The sequence below is a fragment of the Pelecanus crispus genome, chromosome 3, assembly GCF_030463565.1.
Source record: "Pelecanus crispus isolate bPelCri1 chromosome 3, bPelCri1.pri, whole genome shotgun sequence".
NCBI lineage: Eukaryota > Metazoa > Chordata > Aves > Pelecaniformes > Pelecanidae > Pelecanus > Pelecanus crispus.
The window spans coordinates 55,434,342-55,449,624 of record NC_134645.1 but is presented as its reverse complement, the minus strand read 5'-3'; the positions used below and the strand labels follow the sequence as shown (position 1 = coordinate 55,449,624).

General features: G+C 40.4%; 1 protein-coding gene across 1 annotated transcript in view; it reads right to left on the bottom strand.

Moving 5' to 3' along the window:
* PRKN (parkin RBR E3 ubiquitin protein ligase) overlaps positions 1-15,283 on the bottom strand; it is a 699,368-nt gene that overhangs the window by 139,283 nt on the left and 544,802 nt on the right. Inside the window, exon 9 of the mRNA XM_075707694.1 lies at positions 5,296-5,445. Coding sequence (XP_075563809.1) covers positions 5,296-5,445 — 150 coding nt within the window. The remainder of the gene's footprint in view (positions 1-5,295; positions 5,446-15,283) is intronic.

Below are 15,283 nucleotides of genomic sequence, written 5' to 3'. Positions count from 1 at the left end.
CTCCTGCTTCAACTTTCATTCCCATCTTAAAACTGAGACAAAAACTCAGATCATTGTGCACACAGCCCTTCTTCACCCATGACCTTTTATTCATCTGATTATAAAATTAAAAAGATTTTGTTCAGTGCAAATATCTTCAAAGACTGTCTTGAATTACCACTCATCTTGACTATCTGTATATTGAAGCATTTTAAAAGGTGCCTATTTTCTCTCTACATACCTTCCAGATTTTCCTGGTATTGCTAATGAAGAAGCAAAGCACTTCTTGAACCAAACATTTATACCTATATCTCTGTTTGAAAATAAAGTCTTTTAGGTTAGTCAGACTTTCAAACATTTTGATCAGGCAACTTATATGGAATAATGTGCCCAAACCAGATGCAAGAGGGATAGAAATTGCACAAAGAAACTACATGCTGATCCTGACAATACATTGCATTAAAGCTGAACTTTACACAAAAGACTTATAACTGCCAGATGTGGAAAATGCTTTTCACTTCTAGACTGGGGTACTCTTACAAACTATTATTCACTTTCATATATATTAAATAGTTCTGACCCAGTATTTGCAAGCTAGTTCCGGTCCCAGAGGGAGTATAAATGCACTCACATAGCACTCCAACAGAGATAGAAACCCCTAAAATAAACAATCCCAATCCAGAAGTTTAGAAGGACACACCCAACTAAAAAAATCATCAAAATTAAGTGAATAGGAACTTGTTGCTTGGAATTTTTATAATTCAGATTTGTCTCCTCAAGACAAAGTATTTTTCCCAATTCTTCAGGGTTCGCCTACATGTATATTACTGTGTTAACAAAGACGTCACTGAAGATGAAACACGCATGCTAGGAAATGGATGAACAGGAGATCATGAACCACAAAAAAGAGCTTTGCAAACAACAGGAATGTGTATTGTGCTTGTCATGTAACTATTTTAGAGTGTCCTCTCTTCTATTAAGCTTTCTGAAAAGGCAGACAATTATTAATTCTACAAATACGCTGCAATTGCTTTTGACATGTGCTTCCTTAGCCATGGAAGAAGAATGCAAGAAGAAATCAATGGAAAAAAAATTGCTGGGAACAGTGAAATTGCCTTAGGGATTTTGTTCTATGTAATATAATGGCCTAGGAATTCTATTTATAAGGAAGACATGGTATTTATGTCTATTGATTTTTCAGGGACCTCTTGCAGTCTGCAGCCTTAAAATTTCACCTGTCCTAGAAGGGAACATATCTTTTTTGAAATCTTGATGTTCTTCAATGGCATTTTGCTTACAGAACAGTAAATATGGTATAAAAGAGGTGAAATAACTCCAAATTTTGTGCTCCCTTTGCAAGGCTATAAAACTTTATCATTGCACATTTAATACATTAAGGTTGAGTAGTCACTTGTGGACTGGAGTTTCACATTAGGGGATACAAATGAAGGGCCAGAACAACATCAATTATGACAGCTTGTTCCTAAGACCATTTAAATTGTCGCCCAGACCTTAAGATATTTTAAAGTGGTCTCAGGACCTCCATGTACATGGCTATAGCTTCAAGAGTGAGGTCTCCTAGCAAGGGATTATCAAACCACAGAGTATCTCTGGAAATACATTCTTCTTCTTGCTTATATCAACTATGCTAGGAATGAGCAAACTCAAGGGGAAAAGACCAATACAGGCTCTATCTCCCCTATCCCCAATCTCCCATCTCACCCCATTCCAATGGATAGGTCAACTGATATTGCATGCTGCAAAATGTTTATACAGTTATGGAGCAAGGGCTGGGATGCAATCACACATCAGTCAGTTATTCCACTGAAAGATATTGACAGTGGATGTTTTGCCAGACAGATGACCTGTATGGGCATAAACCAAGGCATACTTTTTAATAAACAAGTAGTATAGTCCCTTTTGAAGCTCCATTCTAACCTGCTTTTAACTCCAAACTTTTCTTTAATATGTGGGAAATAATATGCCAGTATTATATAAAACAAGACAAAAATGTTTTATTCATAGAGCTTTTGTATGCCTTGATTACCACAGCTTTTCCTGTACCCAGGCCAGCTGGCACAATATGTACTGTCTTCTATGTTTTGTTGCTGTTTTCTCATATTAAATATGTCAGAATTTTTTATCTGAGCAATAAAAGTTAGCAACATAGGTCTGATGCATGGTAATGAAGGTAGAACAACAGTGTATAATGGTAATATCTTTACCATTGGTAAATCAATTAATATGTTTATGGCTAATGATAAAAAATATGAAAGACTGAGGTCAATCAGTGGTACCACAACATGGCTTTGGCTGAAGACTGTTCATAATCATTAAAAAGATATCTGCATGCTACTTTTCAAGTCAAAATAAATCTCTCTTTTTGTCCTATTTCTTTGCCTGAAAGCCTGAATAGATAGCAGTGCCTGACTGCAGAGGGTACATATGGGGATGCTTAAATTTAAACCTCTCTCCTCACCTTTTTAGTACAGTTCTGTCTAGATATTTACCAGGCTGTTTCTGGGCCCCACATATCGCTGTTTCCAAATTTCCTGAGACAAAGCAAAATCCACCATCTTTAACTTTCCCAAAGGCCCTTTTAGCAAATTAAGAGCACTGTCTTGGAGACTCATATTTAGCTTTGACACCAATAGCAATGACTTTGCAAAAAGAGATTCTAGTTCCCCATTTCACATACCAGAGAATGAAACTGAGGAAGGCAAAATGTCTGTATCCTAGCCTGGCTCAGTTGCCTGTTCATTTTTCAATACTCTTTCAGATTTGGTTGGAGTCCTTACATGTTTGGGACTGCCTCACACAGTTTTCTCTCTGAATAATGGAATATTTATTTTCCTTCAGTCTCTGGTGGCCAGCTTATTCTCTATTTGGTTTCTTCTGCCTCTCTTTTTCTAAAACGGCTGCTGAAAACCCTTTTCATTTACTGTCTTGACTCTCTCTTGAAAACCTATCCCTCCTCCCTCCCTTGATCCATCTCATCAGTTAATCAAAATCCTCATCTATTTGACAGTTGTTAGCTACCCTTATACTGCAATTCAGACCTGAACAATCAGTTTCTTCTGTGCAGTAGACAACTATTTCTCTAACAAAGGCTTTTGGGTGAATAACAGACCATTGATGCTAGATGTAACCTGCTGTCAGCAATACGTTATCAACTCCGAACTTTACCCAAAGATAGAGGTTCAAATACCACAAAAGAGACTCTACATATCTAAAGTACAGCTAAAGGATGACACAGATATTCACAGAGAATCTCTAGATTGACATTGCCTTACTCATTTCTTTGCTTACCAGCTTCAACAAGGAATATGTCTCTAATCTAAGCTGCACAGGTAAGTACGGCAAGGCATCTTTTGCTACCTTTATTTGGAAGGACAAAAGGGACATTTTTCATCTTGGGCCTTTCTTTGAGCTTGTAAATCATTGTGTACACTCGTGAGGGAGCCCAGAGCTCTGAAGTGGATGTTCCTGGATTACATAAAGAGTGGAAGGCCTTCACACTAAAAAAGGCCAGGTTTTGTCTGGGAAAAAAAACCACCATAGTTTAACTTGCTGAACAGAAAACACTCAAAGTGACTACAGAAAACATAGTAGAAATAAATAACTTTCCTAACTGTCTTGGGTGTCTTTGCAGGTGGCTCCTTACCTTCAGCCAGTTTTCTCACCAGCAGCTAACTTCAGTGCCAGGACCCTCACCACAGGAAATCTGCGACAAATCTTCCTTGAGGTAATCATTTGTCAGGGTGCAAAGAAAGATTCAGACACCTGTTGTCACCTTGTTCCATTACAGATTCTGAGGAAGGGCCTTAATGTTACCAAAATTTGGCTTACAGACCAGCCTCTTGCTTCTCATTTCAGCCTCAGTGAATTGTACCCCTTAATGTTCAAGACGTCATATAATCCAAAACAAAGGGTTAAACTCAAGGCTGCAGATCTGGGCACTAGCAAGCACAGCACAGAGTGCATAAAAGGAAACAAGGCAGTTTGCTAAACCAGGCAATACATCAATCCTTTATGCTATGTACACTTTATTTACAGGGCATTTGCAGATTCAGAATGATGATGAATGAAGCTGCAAAACACAGTTTGATTTTCATCACTTCAAGGCAGAGAGCAGAGTAAAAATTATTTGTCATTTTATCTTTTTTAACCAATCCCTTATAGTTAATCCAGAAGCATTTCTTCTTGTTTACTCAGTCTTGTTTCTTATTACTTTCCCACCTTCTGCTTTATTTTATAGCCCTATGTCTGCCCAGTGAGTCTGGGGAGTACTCTGTTTTACATGCACTACTGCATGGACAGATACGAAGTTTTACCAAGGTCGACAGATGCTAACCTACTCATAGAATACAAGTTACTGCAACTTCCTAGTTCGGCAAACAATTATTCTTCCATGGTATCAGTTTGGGCAACATCAAAACTGCAATAAAAAGTGCATTTTCCACAAGAAAGACAACAGAAAGAGCATGATAATGTTTCATAAATATAGATATTTTATCTTCTCTCATAGCCTGCAAGGAATTTGGTAATAATACCAAACCATGGAAAGAGTCACTTAGTACAAACATCAGTTAGTCACTCTGACCTAACATTTAACAGGTTGTTTTATATAGAGATTTCTCTCTACATATTTCTACTTCCCCAAAGTTCAATTCTTGTAAGGTACCTGTTATTTCTACTGCCAAAAAAATCACTGATCCATATGATTTGACCTCTTAGCAAAAACATTTTCAAGTGTCATCTGTTTTTGTTTTCCAGAAATCCACCATTAATTGTGCATTCTCCCTGCTTAAAAGCAATTTTGATAAGAACACAAAAATACTTCTGTATTTCCTTTCATTATGTATCTTAAAATGCATAAGCAATGTGACTGCAGTATCACACACTGGTCATTCTCTCTCTCTCCTTTTTCTATGACTTATAAAGAAAGTTGGTGTTAATAATAATGAATGGTTTGCTCAAGATCCTGTTCGTTTTTGCTGAATGCTAGGAGAAGAAAGTCAAAGTGCATTTGGATTGTCATTTGCGCAGATCAATTTCTTACTGTAACTACTCAGGAACTTCATAAACCAAATAAAGCAAAGAATTCTGGAATGGACACAGTCTACACGATTAAGTCATCATTCCTAAGCCATGGTGCTGTATTTAAATTGTATATTGAGCTACAGTATCCCACTCTGGTACGAAGAGCAATTCAGAGTCACTACGTAAAAGGAAAAAACCATTTCCCTCCTTATTCTAACATCATACAACACCAATGATTTCCCACACCACTAGTAGGAAAATGTATGTTCTTACCCCACAGCCTATTCCGTTGCCTGGTTCACATACAATTTTCCTCACTCCTGGCTCAGGAAGTAAACCTGCTCCGCAGCCGGGACTTGGACACAGCACTCCTCCCATCTGCAGCACGCACTCCTCGGCCCCATAGCGCTGATAGCGGTTGTACTACAATACAACAGACTGGGGTTAAACTTCCAACGGCACACAAAAAAACCTCCCACAAACTTTGAGCTTGAATCTATCCCACATAATCAAGGCAACAGTCCTAATGTCTCACATGCTAAGGTCAGGTTGTTTGTCAAAATTCTAAAACTTCGCAGTGCTGCTAAATGGGCTGTCACTCCACTCCAACTCACATCATATGCATCATTTTCTGACTTGCAGCTATCATTTTCAGAAAATTGTGTGGGATATTAAATCAAGAAAACATCAGACTGTTTCTGTAAGTAACCTCAAGAACTCTTATATTGTTATAAAAAAATTACTGTAAACATCATAAACATAGTCCAACAACAGATACCTGTAAGTGCTGTATAGGGATCGAGAAGAAACCCACAACCCCCCCCAAGGATCTATAGGCAGAAGTACAGTATCATGTTTTAGAGCTAAAGGGTTGTAAAAATTGCCCAGCCAACTTTATTTTTCAAAATAAATTTCATGAAAATGATTGGCAAAAGAATTCTCTGATAAACATTTATTTCAATGTTAGGTGTAGTTTTTTTCCAGAGTCTCCCAGGAAATTTTCTTAGTTTTTGCAGTTTTCATCTAGGTCCATCCCAATAGCCTAAAAGGCTATGGGAATGCCTCCATTTTAATGATGGAGGCATTGACACACAGCAATATTAAATAACACGCTCACTGTATACTCACTGACGAAAACACTCACTCTAAAATGACTGATGCCTTTGCAATAACTTTCCCTGGTCTAACTTACCCTGCTTTCAGACGGAGCTAAGCTGAGCAAGTACAAATCATGCTGCGTACATGTAAATCAAGTCCACTCTAGAGTTCTGTGTTGGTGCAGTTCCACACTAGTGGGTCTATAAGCTTTGTAAACCAGGCTTCAGTTCCACCTATAAATCTGGTCTACTGCAGAGTGAAATAAATGAAAGCATTTGGTCCTAACAGCTCCAAGAAAAACAGGGAAATCCAAAAGGCCAAAGAAGAAGGGAGTAGTATGAATTTTCTCGGCAAGCAGAATGACTTTATGGTGTGCTAAAGGAACAAAACAGAGCTTTATGTTACAGCACTCACAGCACTGTTTAGGGCTTCATAAACTCTTCTCCCATAACTGCTCATGAAAATCCCGTTCCCCAACCTGCACCCCTCTCCAAAGAAATCCCACAAGGAAAAATGAAGCAATAGGACCAAAACCTCATACACAAAGGATACAAAGAAGAATTTTAAATTACAAAGACAGGGGCTCCACCGCATATTTTCTGCATGGATTTAAGAAGATTCTTCTGCAAATGTTGCCATAGCATGTCATGTTACACAGGCTTTTTAAAAATAGTATGCGACTTAAAACACTCTAATAGACATAAAAGTGTTGCATCCAAGGAAAAAAAAGTTTACCAAGCTGAAAATATCCACTTTTGTCAATTAAAAAAAAAAAAATCCAAGCAAATTCCCTCAAAAGAAAAGCAAAATCCAAAAGGAAAAAAAGCCTTCAAAATATCACTGGGTATATGAACAGCAGCCAGAAATCCTAAATTAAGGATCCTGGATCTGGGAGATACCAGTATTTTGAGAAATGTTCAAGATATGTCTGCAAAGTCTCCTTGAATGCAGGGGCTCAAGTCAACTGGTGTTTTTCCATGTTATTATTATGCTCGAACCTAGAGTAATGGCATAAATATTTAACGTTGGACTCTATCAGTTTTCAGTAAAGTTTGTGATCCTTGCACTAAATACATGCTGAGTGCTCTGAGTTGTTCTGCTGGCCTTGAACAGAAATATGGGTAACCACAGCTACAAAACTCTATGCTGACCTAATTTTTCTTCAGGGCAGAGGCTGGACCTGAAGGTGAGGATGGCGATTGTCTTACCCCGTTAAGAGGGAACATTGTGCTGGATGTGGGATTGTTAGCAGCCTTTCATTACGGAGGCCAACACCAGTGACACTGTAGCTGAGATTCTGTCAGCATTTCCATTATAAATTCTCAGCTGAAAGAAAGGACATGTTTCCTAGTCATTAACTTAGCATAAAAGGGCATGAAGAGATTCCTCCTGTCTCCTCCTTTTTTTTTTTTTTTTTGATACCCAAAAATGGAAGATAAGTAAGATGGGAATCAATCTATCTTGCTAGAGAAAGTTACAGAAAGGAAATGTCCAGTCCACCTACTGGCAAGCTGGACAAAGCCATCGTATTCTGTCCAACAAATTCAACATGTTATACTGGTTCAGCACAAGACTCATGCCAAATCAGTACAGCACTCTCATCAGTGATTTTCACACTATAAAAGCCAAACAAATGATCAATTTGAAGACAGGAAAGATCCTACTAAATGCGTTTGCACATCTTGACATCTAGTTACCAGCCTGTTTTCCACCTTCAAAGTCCAGATACATTTATAAGATGTCATTTTCCAATTTCTTTTTCCTTGTGCCTGTACGCAGGCTCACTTAAAACCCAGCAACCAACTAAAACATGTAGCAGCAGAACATGTACCTGTTTGCTGCCAGAACACAGTCATACGTAGCATACGCAGATTTACATGCTGTATTCTGTGGCCTGAAACAAAACGACTCACTTTACATTCAGGGTGCATTTATATAAGGCTTGTAAAGGACCAAAACACTTACTCATGAATTATTAATTAACTAGCCAGGAAACATGAAATTGCTACTTGACCCTTAATTGGTTTAGTGGTGGACTTGGTAATGTTAGGTTAATGGTTGGACTGGATGATCTCAAAGGTCTTTTCCAACCTAAATGATTCTATGATTCTATGATTCTATTTGCATATAGTGACAGAGTGTATGTATTAGAGGCCTTTCCTCCTATATACCACAGCCATACATATCACACAGTACTGATGCAATCAACGTGCTTAAAGCAAGTCAATTTTCAAAAGCCCTTAAGTGTCTTTGGACCCTGTGATGAATTTTTGATTATGTCTGGATGAGATATTTAAGGATATTCCAGCAGACAACCACCATTGGTTTACTTTGCATCCTATTCTCAACTGGAGATTTAAAGTAGGATTCATTTTAGTTTGGATTTCCACAGTAATGATGCCTACAGTTGCACTGGTTGCTTAGACTCCTTTTATAATTAACAGGAGAATTAGGATGCAATTCATCCTTTCTCTTTTAGATTCATACATTAGCATCAGAAGAACTGAGCGCTGGAGTGCCCTGTTCTATTACCTATCAAGAGAGATCAGACAATTTGCTAGATATTGACACCTGAAATTAGGTGACTCCCACAATAGGTGCTTCAGTTCCAATAATTTTGCTCTTAAGTCACCTGGCCTAAGCTATTTTTGAAACCAAGGTTTAGGTACCTAAATAGCTTAGACTGTGAACCACCTCACACAATTTTAGCTCTTCAAAAACTAAACATCTCAGCTAAATGACTCATATAGGCTCCAAATATATTGATTGAGAAGAACTAGATCGCAAATGGGGAATTTATCCTCACTTACATGCAATATCCAAGACAGGTAGGGTGAATCACCCTGTGGAAGTGCTATAGTTGAAGCTGAGAAAACTAACCTAGGCTAGACATCTAATACATAAAGAGCTGTCAGTAACAGATGAACTTAACTCTTTTGTACATTCAAAATATTTCACAATATCTATTACTAAATTATTATCAATGTGCCTCCTATTTAGAGATGCACTCATCATGTATAAAACAGTTCTGCATGCTACAAGGAGGAAAAATATCTCAAATTATTTTTAGGAAAAACCTCTTACAAAGTTTAACATATAGGGAACTTGACTGAACTGGCATCCATGGCACCTGATTTCAATTCCTGGCAGCAGCACAGCCTTCCTGTGGTTTTCACGTAAGTCACTTAATCTATGCTTCTCATCAGTTCCCTGTTTGTAAAGAGGGAGAATGATACTTGCTGATTTCACTGTAGTGTTAAGAGGCAAAATCCATTAATAGTCATGAGGACATCAAATACTATGGTAATGTGGGCATAAAATTACACAGAAATCACCAGCCATCTACTGCTGCTAGAAATCAGCTTTTGAGCAAAGCACGTCAGGCATTTATATGCTACTGTAATAAGGTCCTCAGAAACACAGGTAGGTAAATAGTTGCTGGATTCACCATAGAACCATATATTTCAATATTTATTTGAAAAAAAAAGGCTTTAAAAATATGATTTACTCCAAACCACTAGTGCTAAGACAGCTAAAGTTATATGAAAAAAGTAGTCATAAAACATTCTGATTTTTTTTCTCTGAAAACTGCATCCTGTCACGAACTTTTCCCTCAGTTTGTGAATTGTCCCAGTCAACCTAAATCTATACTTTTCATGGAATAAAATTTTGAGTGTAAAAAATTCCCAGCTCTACTTATGGTATTTCAGCCATATCATGAAGTTCTTTCATGTAATCTTTGCTCTTAAAGACTTGTCAGGGCCTTTAGAAATGATTTTTATAAATTATTTTAAATTATAGTATGACATAGAGATGGAGGCTGGATAACTGTAACCATTTATTCTCTGCACACCACTTTCCAGATTGGGATGGTTTCCCTTGAGTCTTAGAATGGTACTGGGTTTTCAACCAGTGGAAATTCAATCATTTGGAGTTGTAAATCAAGGGTAATATAAATGAAATAATCGGACAGACACAGGAATAAAACAGGTTTAACTATGGATTGCAGTCTTTTCAGTTACGCTGAGATTCAGATACTAAGACAAAACTGAAATGCACCTTGATGCTCAAAGGTCTTGCAAAATACACTTTGTGAACACAGAGATTCCTTGTCATGTTATTTAATTTGCAAGTTATGCCTTAATATCACAGAATCATAGAATGGTTTGGGTTGGAAGGGACCTTAAAAGATCATCTATTCCAATGTCCCCTGCCACAGCACATGTGCCTTGTGCTATTTTAATTTTGCTTTTACACTTTGGGCACAGTTTTCTTTTTTTTTTCGCTTTTCCCCTCACACCTAAAAGCATCTGCTCCATAGTAGCCTTGCAGGGAACTTTGGACAAAAGTTTAACAGTAGATGTAAAGCCAAAATTTCTAGGTAATTTGATTGCTTGTTTTTTTTTAACTGCATATAATGGTCTCAGAGGAAAGAAAATCTACTTTCTGGAGTCAGATTGTTTTTACTGCTCCTATAAATCAAATAACCGTCTGTGTGTTTCAAAATTAGATTGTGGAGGCTATTAGTCCATAATGTAGACTAAGCACTTTATTTATACATATTATACACATACAGAAAAAAAAGAATTAGTGCCATAATGTAATCAGGCAACTTAAAGTACAAAACCCTTAGTACTCATTGGACTAGTAAAAATACTTACAAAAGGGTCATCTGAAATATAGATTAAAAACAGATGGACTGACATGGCTTTCCATGGAGCACCCTTACTTTACTTTTCCTGAATTACTGGGCTCCTCTGCTGGCCAGTGGCAGGATTGGAAGAGCAAGTTCAGAGCATCAGCTCCTTTTTGTTCCCACATGAGCACCACAAAGGAGACCAGAAAGAGAACCACCTTCTAGAGGGCTGGAATTTGCCTAACATTGGAGACTCATGGAAGATTGGGCAAGGCAGTCTCAAGAAGATACTTAGATAAGAAACCCCTGACAGGACCAATGCAACACAATTCATAGATGAAATTAAACTGGAGTAGAGACGAGGAAAGAAAGACTGCAGTTTGCAGAATGATATGAAAGAAAGCACAAGGGGAGGAGTATGAAAAGAGAAAACAAAGAATACTGAGAAGAGAGGAGACTGGACCAGGTTGTATTGGAAATCAAACTGAATATATGAGAAGCAATATGATGCAATGAAGAAAATGGACTAAGCACAGTGTATGGCTTGGCACCTGTCGTGGTTTAGCCCCAGCCAGCAACTAAGCACCACGCAGCCGCTCGCTCACTCCCCCTACCCCGATGGGATGGGGGAGAGAATTGGAGGAGTAAGAGTGAGAAACACTCCTGGGCTGAGATAAGAACAGTTTAATAATTGAAATAAAGTAAAATAGTAATGCTAATAGTAACAGTATAATAATGATAATAATAATAATGATACACGAAACAAGTGATGCACAATGCAATTGCTCACCACCCGCCGACCGATACCCAGACAGTTCCCGAGCAGCGATCGCTGCTCCCCGGCCAACCCCCCCCAGTTTATATACTGAGCATGACGTCATATGGTATGGAATAGCCCTTTGGTCAGTTTGGATCAACTATTCTGGCTGTGCCCCCTCCCAGTTTCTTGTGCGCCTGGCAGAGCATGGGAAGCTGAAAAAGTCCTTGACTAGCATAAGCAGTACTCAGCAACAACTAAAAACATCAGCCTGTTATCAACATTCTTCTCCTACTAAATCCAAAACACAGCACTATGCCTGCTGCTAGGAAGAAAATTAACTCTATCCCAGCCGAAACCAGGACAGTATCCACCCCTTATTCTATACCATCTACGTCATGCACAGGCCCTCCCCTTTCCAATGTGTTCCAATTAATCACCACCCCTTTCCCTATCTTGATATACACACAGATATCATTCCCTTCGTCTATGGCCCATCCCTCTAAAATGTCCATTGAGTTCATTTAGCCCATGACTTTGGGTTCCATCTGTCATCACAGTCTTTCAGAGCAGGAGAGGTGGTGTGCAGTGTTGGACTGTTGCATGCTGAAGTCAGTTCTCATTCCAACATGGTTTCATCAAAGTTCATTTTCCTTAGGCTGGGCAATTCTTACTGCAATACCATTGATGCGGCATATAGCAATCATAATATATAGTATTATATACTTAATATTAACCTACTATATTATTATATTAACATGCAGTTAAGAGATAACATATAGTTAAGAGATAACATACAGTATTATAAAGCAATTAATATTATACAATTCAGTTCATTGGCTATTTTCACCCAAAATCAAATTCCCTTGAGGTACACATTGGGCTTCCCCATCCTTTCGCATCACCCACCAAGTGCACCCAGGTCCTTGAGCAAAAGCAATCCCACGAATGGGTTTGCCTTTGCCAGAGGGGGAAGTAACCCAGACTGTCTTCCCCAGCATATTTTTCATGTGCACTACAGGAACTTTATCTCCTTCTACAGTACGTAAAAGTTTTGATTGGGCAGGGCCAGCTCGATTGGCAGATCCCCTGGTGTTGACTAACCAGGTGGCTTTTGCTAAATGCGTATCCCAATGTTTAAACGTCCCACCACCCATTGCTCTCAGGGTAGTCTTTAACAATCCATTGTATCGCTCAATTTTCCCGGAGGCTGGTGCATGGTAAGGGATGTGATATACCCACTCAATGCCGTGCTCTTTGGCCCAGGTGTCTATGAGGTTGTTTCGGAAATGAGTCCCGTTGTCTGACTCAATTCTTTCTGGGGTGCCATGTCGCCACAGGACTTGCTTTTCAAGGCCCAGGATGGTGTTCCGGGCGGTGGCATGGGGCACGGGATATGTTTCCAGCCATCCAGTGGTTGCTTCCACCATGGTGAGCACATAGCGCTTGCCCTGGCGGGTCTGTGGGAGCGTGATGTAATCAATCTGCCAGGCCTCCCCATATTTATATTTTAGCCATCGTTCACTATACCCAAGGGGCTTGAACTGCTTGGCTTGCTTGATTGCAGCGCATGTTTCACACTCATGAATAACCTGTGCAATACTGTCCATAGTTAAGTCCACCCCTTGATCACGAGCCCATTTATACGTTGCATCCCTTCCTTGATGGCCTGAGGCATCATGGGCCCACCGAGCTATAAATAATTCACCCTTATGTTGCCAGTCCAAATCCACCTGAGCCACTTCAATCTTAGCAGCCTGATCTACTTGCTGGTTGTTTTGATGTTCTTCAGTGGCCCGACTCTTAGGTACATGAGCATCTACATGACGAACTTTTACAACCAGGTTCTCTACCCGGGCAGCAATATCTTGCCACAATGCGGCAGCCCAGATTGGTTTGCCTCTGCGCTGCCAGTTGCTCTGCTTCCATTGCTGCAGCCACCCCCACAGGGCATTTGCCACCATCCATGAGTCAGTATAGAGATAAAGGACTGGCCACTTTTCTCTTTCAGCAATATCTAAAGCCAGCTGGATGGCTTTCACCTCTGCAAACTGACTCGACTCCCCTTCTCCTTCAGCAGTTTCTGTGACTTGTCGTATAGGACTCCATACAGCAGCTTTCCACCTCCGATGCTTTCCCACGAGACGACAGGACCCATCAGTGAACAGGGCATATTGCTTTTCATTTTCTGGCAATTTATTGTACAGTGGGGCCTCTTCAGCACGTGTCACCTCCTCCTCTGGTGATATTCTAATGTTTTTTCCTTCTGGCCAGTCCATGATCACTTCCAGGATTCCTGGGCGACTGGGGTTTCCTATTCGAGCCCGTTGTGTGATCAATGCAACCCACTTACTCCATGTAGCATCAGTTGCATGATGTGTAGAGGGGACCCTCCCTTTGAACATCCAGCCCAACACCGGCAGTCGGGGTGCCAGCAGGAGCTGTGCTTCAGTACCAACCACTTCTGAAGCAGCTCGAACCCCTTCATATGCTGCCAGTATCTCTTTCTCAGTTGGAGTGTAGCGGGCTTCGGATCCTCTGTATCCCCGACTCCAAAACCCTAGGGGTCGACCTCGAGTCTCCCCTGGTGCTTTCTGCCAGAGGCTCCAGGTAGGGCCATTCTCCCCGGCTGCGGTGTAGAGCACATTTTTAATATCCTGCCCTGCCCGGACTGGCCCAAGGGCTACTGCATGAACTATCTCACGTTTAATTTGTTCAAAGGCTTGTTGTTGCTCAGGGCCCCATTTGAATTCGTTCTTCTTCCGGGTCACTTGATAGAGAGGGCTTACGATCTGGCTGTAATTTGGAATATGCATTCTCCAAAACCCCACAACGCCTAAGAAAGCTTGTGTTTCCTTTTTGCTAGTTGGTGGGGACATAGCTGTTATTTTGTTGATCACATCCATTGGGATCTGACGACGTCCATCTTGCCATTTTATTCCTAAAAACTGGATCTCCTGTGCAGGCCCCTTGACCTTACTCTGTTTTATGGCAAAACCAGCCTTCAGAAGGATTTGGACTATTTTCTTTCCCTTCTCAAAAACTTCTTCTGCTGTATTGCCCCACACAATGATGTCATCAATGTACTGCAGATGTTCTGGAGCTTCACCCTGTTCCAGTGCTGTCTGGATCAGTCCATGGCAAATGGTGGGGCTGTGCTTCCACCCCTGGGGCAGTCGGTTCCAGGTGTACTGAACACCCCTCCAGGTAAAAGCAAACTGGGGTCTGCACTCTGCTGCCAAAGGGATGGAGAAAAATGCATTAGCAATATCAATTGTGGCATACCACTTAGCTGCCTTTGACTCCAGTTCATATTGAAGTTCTAGCATGTCTGGCACGGCAGCACTCAGCGGCGGTGTAACTTCGTTCAGGCCACGATAGTCCACTGTTAGTCTCCACTCCCCATTAGACTTTCGCACTGGCCATATGGGACTGTTAAAGGGTGAGCGAGTCTTGCTGATCACTCCCTGGCTCTCCAGTCGACGAATCAGGTTATGGATGGGAATCAGGGAGTCTCGGTTGGTGCGATATTGCCGCCTGTGCACAGTTGTGGTAGCAATCGGCACCTGTTGTTCCTCAACCTTCAGCAACCCTACAATTGAAGGGTCCTCTGAGAGACCGGGCAAGGTGGACAACTGTTTAATTTCCTCTGTCTCCAAAGCAGCTATACCAAAAGCCCACCGGTACCCTTTTGGGTCCTTGAAATACCCTCTCCTGAGGTAGTCTATGCCAAGGATGCACGGAGCATCTGGGCCAGTCACAATGGGGTG